The sequence below is a fragment of the Phytophthora infestans genome, genomic scaffold (assembly GCF_000142945.1).
Source record: "Phytophthora infestans T30-4 supercont1.5 genomic scaffold, whole genome shotgun sequence".
Classification (NCBI taxonomy): Eukaryota; Oomycota; class Peronosporomycetes; order Peronosporales; family Peronosporaceae; genus Phytophthora; species Phytophthora infestans.
In genome coordinates, this window is record NW_003303754.1 from 2,347,007 (window position 1) to 2,355,133 (window position 8,127).

Sequence of the window (8,127 nt, forward strand, 5' to 3'; positions counted from 1 at the left end):
CCGGATCACTGTAGGACGGACAATGAAGAGAACGACGACAGCTGGTTGAAGTATAACGGGCCAGACCCGGGATCTGTTGGCTCGACACAATGGTGTACGGCTAACGGAAGACAGAGAACGGAATCTGGTGCGGAGAAGACAGTACGAAATCTGCGGCGTAGAGCAGAGGACGAGGTCTGCGGTGAAGAGCACGGAACGAGAAACAGTTGCGGTGACGGGTGGCTAGTGCCCAGTAGCCGACCAGACGAGAGACGAACGCCAGTGAGTGACTTGACCCGTGAGTCAAGCGCGCATTGGACCAGACGAACGCCAGCAAGCAACTCGACCCGTGCGTCGAGTGCGAGTTGGACCAGACGAACGCCAGCGAGCGACTTGGCCCGTGAGCCGAGTGTGAGTTGGACCAGACGAAATGAACGCCAGCGAGCGACTTGACCCGAGCGTCGAGTGTGAGTTGGACCAGACGAGCGAATGGACGGACCTGGTGTACCGCGGCAACAGAGTTTGGTGAGTGAGCGGCAAAAGGAGCTGTGTCTCCCCTGTGTACGGCGCATATAGCGGTACCTCGAGGGTGCGCCGAGCTTGCGTGTCTAATAGCAGGACAACTGGTCATTCGGGCACAACGGCGTCAACAGACTGAGTCGCAGGGCATTAGGTAGGACGATTGCATTTGATTGAGTAGTTGAAACGAAATAAAGTAGGTGTTCCTGTCTAAGAGGCAGACACCGGCGCGGAGCACGAATAGACTCCGTCGGCCATCCGGACTTTGGACGTAATCAGCGCTGGGCGACCAACCGGGGAGCCGAAGACACGTTAAAACATATTAGCCGGGCAAGAATGATATTTAAACCTTAAATTAACCCTTTTAGCCCCGCCCCCTGTATAAAACAGGATGAAATATCGATGTATTTTGCTACATACAACTTCTAAGTCTTTATATACAGATTACAAGTGACGCATGCAAATAAAAAAAATAATGTTATGTAGCTAAGATTATTCGCGGCCACGAAATCTCGAGATTTGGCACCTTTCGCGAATCGGATGGACACGAGAGAACAAGATCGCCATACCAAAACGAAGGCACATTGAGTAGCTTACGTGGACCAAGCTCTGGGCCAAGCTGAAGAAGTTGGGGTGACAGCTCGTGAGTCCTAAAGGGCTATCTAATGATTACCGAAACTTGACACCTGATGCCTGGGCAAAAAGACCAAACGTAACGCATCTCGTTGGTTTCTTTGATGGGGCCGACGATGTGTGAAAGCACTTACACGTAGAATGTATGTATATTTACGACTTACAAACGCTACAGCTACTTACAAGGTCTAAATGTTGTACGACGAGGCCCCACCTACCAAGCGACCCGCCTTCGTATTCATTGCTACCGCTGATCTACCAGACAAAGCGTCAACCACTGCCGCTTCGCCACCCCGCTCTGCCGAAAACTAACTCAGAGCTCTATGCCAACGCACCGACAGTCCACCGGTCAGTACACCGACCGAGACGCCGGCCAAAGCGCCAGCCAACACGCTGACCAAGACTCCGACTAAGTCGCCGCCCAGTTCGCCTGCCAAGCCGACAGCCACGCCACCTGCTAAGTCGCCCGCTAAAACGCCGTCGGCGTCTCCAGCAAAAACACAGCCCAAACCTCGTGTCAGGTCGCCGGCTAAGCCACCCACTACTCGAATGAAAAGGGCAGTTACTCCTACAGCTACAGCGCCTGTAGTGACTGTGGAACGACGTGGACTTCCGCTTCGGAGTGCACGCCCGGCAGCTCAGGCGGTTGATATATTGGCCGGCAACGATCGGATGAGCTCCGGAGATGAGGATGAGTACGGAATGAGCGACGACGATATATCTGACGTTTAAGACACCAGTGATGGCACTGAAGCCGAATGGGGTGAAGTAATATCGATGAAGCGGATCCTGGGAATCTCTCCGTCGGTACCATATTCGACAGTATTAGCAAGGAGGAATTGAGTGAGCATGCGGCGACTGACTGGGCAACCTACTTCGAAGACGAATGTAAGTATTGTGCTGTACGAAACAAGCTAACTAGCACCTCACATTATGTATCCTGTATTCGACACCAACATTACTTGATTTATTATGCAGGTACTTTGCTACTAATGTCTGTCGGAGCTCACGCAATGCACTCCAGCTTCTACCGAGCTAGCTGAAGCACTCGGAAGCAATCTAGAAGAATGGTTATTTCTACTTCTTTATAAAAAATGTGGGTTGCTATTGCCGATGAGGGCAACCGGTATAAGCATCAGTACCGCACGCACGTATTCATCAGCTTCGTTTTGCGCCATAAATGAATGAAACTTACCGGCTTGGTCCGCAAGGGACCCTCTTGCGATTTTATAATCTTATTTTAACCTTGTACTACCCCACGGAAGGATGAGTAAATTGCCCGACGTGCGTTCTGCGGTGTTCGGCAGAATTGTAGCAGCGCATGAAGTGTTTGCGTCACCTTCATGTATGTCGCAGAGAGAAGTTCAAGCTCGAAGCAGCAGTAGCAACGCCCCGCCGTCCCTCAGTCGGGCTTGTGCTGGACGAGCTGGCAGCATATAACGACCAAGACACTTTGAACAGGTTCTGTGAAGTCAGGACTCACCGGTTGTTGACGGCTATGATGATTGCTCTGCATATTGTGCATGTAGCGCTAATGATGGCGCTGGACATTGCAGGAAAGCTCCACAGGGGCTGCCTAAGGAAGTAGCAAGTGGGAGTTTAACGTGCTAGCTCAATCAATTCATTCTACAACTTACCGCTTCCGGATCACCCCGGGTTGTGCGACAAAGTTAACTTTGCGCAGCCGAAGCGTTGCGTTTGTTACGGAAGGTTGCAGCGGTGAACCTGCGCCTTCAACCTCACCCCCAAGTACGCTGGCCTCCAAGTTCACGGAGACGAAATGCCTGGGACGCGCTTCATTGTCGACTCGGATGGAGATGTCGAGACGAACGTGCCTCAGCCGGTGTATGAGTTTATCTCTGCCCCACAGCTGACTACGTGGGAGCAGAGCGCTCTGATCACTTGGTATCGTGGCTGGAACCACTATAAGGATAAGATCCAGCAGCGTCGTTTGGTCACTGGAGAGGACTATACGAGTGTGATTTCTACGGTCAAGGGAGCTGTGAAGCCTGAGGTTCTGCAAACGATGGCCCGCTTCCTTTTAAAAGAAAAGCCGACCGAGTCGGTCACGACGAAGAGATCCTACAACTCGTCCGTCAGCGTTGTCAAACGCCTAAGAACGAGTATATCCCGGACATCAAGACGCTGTTCAAGCGAGAGCTCCGGATGGACCTCTCGGTAGATGACTGTGACGCGCGTGTCTTTCAGTACTTACAGGACTTCACGTGCGTCGTGGAGGAGAGCGGACTGCAGAGTCTAATAGGGACAGCGGGCCCTACGAACCCTGGTAACAAGGACCGCTTGAAGAAGCGGTGTAGGCTACTGGTGGAGAACTTACAGCCTATGCTCTTACAGGACCAAGTCCAAAGGCTGATCGAGTTTGAGAGGCGCGACTTTCGCACAAACGATGTTGCTTTCTACGATCTCATCCTGGAGCATACCAAAGCACAGCAACGCTTTTTCAGCCAGTCCAAGGATAGTGCAGCAGCCGCTAAAAGGAAGGCGGGAGTACCGGCGCTGCCTGCTGCAGCGGTCGCGCCGAAGCAACCAGCTCCGCCACCGTCATCCAAGCAGTCGAAGTATACGCCGGGCAAGCGGAACAGTGGAGGGAACCGGAGTACTACTGTCCGTGTCCCAAAGCCATATGTGCCACCGGCGGAGGGATGTCTTTTCTGTAAGGGGCCCCACCGGTTGAGAGAGTGTCCCACTGCGACGGAACAGCAGCGCAGGAGCGCATTAGAGCAATTCAGAGAGTCCAAGCAGCTGCACGCAGACTCAATCCGGTTAAAGGCAGCTGGTGCCGGATGCACCAGGTACATGGCGAGGCTGTACGATGTACTTGAAGTGCCCTATCTGGCGGATACTGGGGCTGACCGCAGTATTATCCCTTCTGGTGCACTGCATGCACTGCTCCACAACTGACAGCCAGCCAGCTTTCCAAGCCAGTGACTGTTATATTGGCTGACGGGAGGACGACCAGTTGCGCGAAGGAGGTGCTGCTGGATTTGCAACTGACAACAGCGGCCGGTGTCGTTAATGTCCGTCAGGTGCCATGTCTGGTGATGACCAGTGAGGATGACGAGCTACTTGTCGGTAGTGACACACTAGCATCGTTGGGCATTAGCGTTGAGGACATGCTTGCTCAGTTAGCTGGGTCTTCCATCTTACCGACGGAGGAGGATGAGTTTCCTGTGGGATATGAGCTACTTGTTACTCGAGATCAAAGTGGAACAGAACTGGCTGCTACTCAAATGGGATTTATCGACCAAGCTGTGCAGAATGGTTTCCCAGTTGAACGACATAATGAGTTGAAATTGCTGCTCAGTAAGTACGATGACATTTGGGGAAATCAAGCAAGCCCCAGTCCACCAGCCAAAGTTGAGCCACGGCAGGTGACAATTCAGGAGGGTACCGGGGCGGTCCGCTGTCATGGGCGGCCCTACCCGCCTCTTCAGAGAACCTTCATTCGGGAATACGTCAGTCAACTCCTCGAGCGAGGCTTGATCAGGAAGAACAACTCGTCTAGATGGGCGAGTCCTGTCGTGCCTGTACGAAAGCCGGGTACTGAGGATCAATTCAGGCTCACCATCGATTATCACGTGGTGAACTCAAAAACAGTGCCACTGGCAGGTCGGATGCCCACGCAAGGGGAAGTTCTCGATGCTGTGCGTGGGTCTAAGTATTTCGCTCGTTTCGATTTACCCGAAGGCTTTTGGCAATTTCCTGATATTATATCGCGCTGGCGCTCGTCGACGGTTGTCACGGCAGCTGCAGTTCGTACACGCCGCGACCGGCACGTGTCTGTGTCGGAAATTTCACAGTTGCGGCCTTTGCAAGACCTGGAATTTGTGTTTCCAACACTTGACGATGTTCGGGAGGCTCAAGAAGTAGCTGGACGCCAGGCTCGAGAACGCCTTCGTGAGCCCTCCTATGAGGAAGGAGGGGTGGTGATGGTGAGTGGCAAGCCCTAGGTTCCGTCTACAGCCAAGGATCTCCTGGCTAGAATTTTTGTCGTTGCTCACTGTGGCTCGCATGGCCATCGAGGACAAGATGTAATGTGCACCGTGCTCGAAGACAGGTTTCACATCCTGTTGCTGACCAAGAAAGTGGCATTTTTTATCGGAAATTGCCTCCTCTGCAAGCATATGAAAGGCCCGAGGCAGATAACGAGGCCTTACGGACCAACCTACACAGCTACCAAGCGCAATGAAGCCGTGCATTATGATTTCTTGTACCTGGGCGAGAGTTACGGAGACACTGCGTACGTGCTCGTGATGAAGGACTCTATGACCCATTACTGCGAGTTGTTTCCATGCCAGTCGCCGACGGCATTCGTTGCCGCTGAGTCGCTACTTGAATGGTACAAGCGCTTTGGGTATCCAGAAACTTTGATGTCGGATCAGGACACTCACTTTCGCAACCACATGATAGAGCTCCTGTGCACGCGACTCAAGATTCAGCAGAACTTTTCGCCAGTGTATCACCCGTGGCTCAATGGGACTGTTGAACGCCTGAATAAGGACGTGTTCCAAGTCATGAGGGCGCTACTGATCGAGCATGGACTGGACTTCCATGGGTGGAGCTACCTGCTGCCTGCAAACCTCAATCATACTCCCGTTCGATCTCTCAATGGCCATTCACCAATCGAGTTATTTACCGGACTGGAAGCGCCCTCAGCGTTAGATTGTGTGGTACGGAGGGCCTCTGGACACGAGGATCTGCTTACGGTGAACATGGAAGTAGCCTCCGGGTTTTTAGAAAAGCTGCGGATGTCGCTGCACGGGCTACTTAAGGAAGTCCTGGATGAAAAGGAACGTAAGCGATTGCAGGACATGGTCGCGCACAAAGGAACGGCGTGCAACTTCGAAGTGGGAGACTTTGTTCTTTGGTCACGCGTGGATCAGCGGCTAAGCAACAACAAGTTGCTGGGGCAATGGGTCGGACCATTTCAAATCATCCAGTCACGCCCACACTCGTTTGTGATCAAACATTTGGTGACGTCCCGAAATTTGAAGTACATGCGACTCGTCTTAAGCTCTACGCGGATCGCGACTTCAATGTGACCGCCGAAATTTTGGAGTTTACGTCTCAGCAAGGCCTGTTGCTGGGTGTGGATGCACTCACGGACCATCGCTACAGCAATTAACTTGAGCGCTGGGAGTTACGAGTGATATGGCGCGGACTACAGGATATTGAGGACTCATGGGAAGTGCTTACAGAGTTACTCAAGGGCGTGCCGGACAAGGTGAAAGACTACGTTCTGGACTCGGGTGAAGAGAGTCTGCAGCAGCAGCTGATGTAGTGCTGCCACCCTGCTGCTCGAGCTCTCGAGGGCAGTGTAGAAGAGAGAAGTTCAAGCTCGAAGCAGCAGTAGCAACGCGCTGCCATCACCCAGTCGGGCTTGTCCTGGACGGGCTGGCAGCATATAACGACCAAGACACCTTGAACAGGTTCTGTGAAGTCAGAATTCACCGCTTGTTGACGGCTATGATAATTGCTCCGCATATTGTGCATGTCGCGCTAATGATGGCGCTGGACATTGAGCGTAGGACAGGAAGGCTCCACAGGGGCTGCCTAAGGAAGTAGCAAGTGGAAGTTTAACGTGCTAGCTCAATCAATTCATTCTACAGCTTACCGCTTCCGGATCACCCCGGGTTGTGCGACAATGTAACTGTAACAATTGGCAATCGTGGTACACGTCTGTAGCCTGTAGCTGGCGCTTGGGGAAGGTGACGGGCTCCACATCACCACGAACGCAGGTAACGATGTACCCAACGAGCTGTTTACAGGAGTGCCCTAAACGAAATGGTAGTAGCTCGAATGACCGTCCAGCGACATTATTATCGGTGATAAGAATTTTGGGGACGTTCGGAGGGGGTTGAATTTGAACCGAATCTGTCCGACCTTTAGCTCCTCTAACCCCGCGTTTTTTTACCCAAGTTATCCTGTATTGTACAGGATAACGAAATGACCTACAGATTTCTGCAGACGGAACCGCATTCCTAGATTGTAAGTCCTTAACTATTGCGGAGTTTTTGTGAGGATTGTAGGGGTCACAATCTTTTTCTGGCTATCTATCGTAGGTATTACAGCGTATTTTGAGAAGAGGTGATTTTGTATCCTGAATTTCCCAGCTACAGTTCATGTAATCGTAGAAAAAAAACTAAATTTACAACTACCTTCATTCACAAGTATATTCACATTTATTTGATTTCGTCATGAGGGTCTGCACAACGCCATAAGTTTGCGACCCTCCATCACATCCCAACCGAGCTATCACTTGGGACATTTTTGCCTCTGTCGGACGCCTGCGCTCCTTTACCTGCTGGAGCACGCAGCCTGATCGTCTTCAACCCCGGTGGAATGTTAGTGCCGCCTCCCCAAAGCTCGTGCCAAATTTGGCTGTAGGTGGCAGAGTGTGTCGCCGCAGTCGGATCGTGCTGTCGCACCTTTCGACATAGATAGATATTGCTCTTAGCACTTGAACTGTCGTCGGGTGTCCCCGCAAATCTTGTCTCGGTACACTCGACTGAATAGAAGGTAGTTTCCCATGGATCCCTCGTCGGTCGCAGTAACAATCATACCTTGCAAGCGTACTGTCGACGCTTTCTTGATTCGTTGCCGTATTTGTATCGCGGCGTACGGTACATTCTGACTTGCTTATTTGTACGGCTTGTCGATAATCTGTATCTCGGAGTCGGCGAAGGGAATACCGGCGTGATAGTCAGCGCGCGAATCGATACGTCACCTTCGAAATCTGATGCGCCAACAGCCAGCGGGGATATCTGCATCGCTCGCATAAAGTGCGCATGCGTTGGTTGAGTTGAACCAGCTGTGCGGTCACCTTAAATACGGCGAAAACTGATGAGTGCGTTGATCAGATCCATGTCAATAAGCCCAAGGAAGATAGTGTGGTAGTACTTCCGCATTTGTAACCGGATACTTGTGCACGTTTAATTGTTACTTGAGGCTAAATTCCAATTGGATAATAAGTAC

At 51.9% G+C, this 8,127-nt stretch overlaps 1 protein-coding gene across 1 annotated transcript; it reads left to right on the forward strand.

The window, feature by feature from the left end:
• Nucleotides 1-1,235: 1,235 nt before the first annotated feature.
• PITG_04222 (uncharacterized protein) lies at nt 1,236-1,863 on the forward strand (the record flags this gene model as incomplete). Its single annotated transcript, XM_002905848.1, has 2 exons — nt 1,236-1,249; nt 1,473-1,863. 2 exons carry the CDS (start codon nt 1,236-1,238, stop codon nt 1,861-1,863), a joined length of 405 nt encoding a protein of 134 aa, XP_002905894.1.
• Between the last annotated feature and the right edge of the window lie 6,264 nt (nt 1,864-8,127).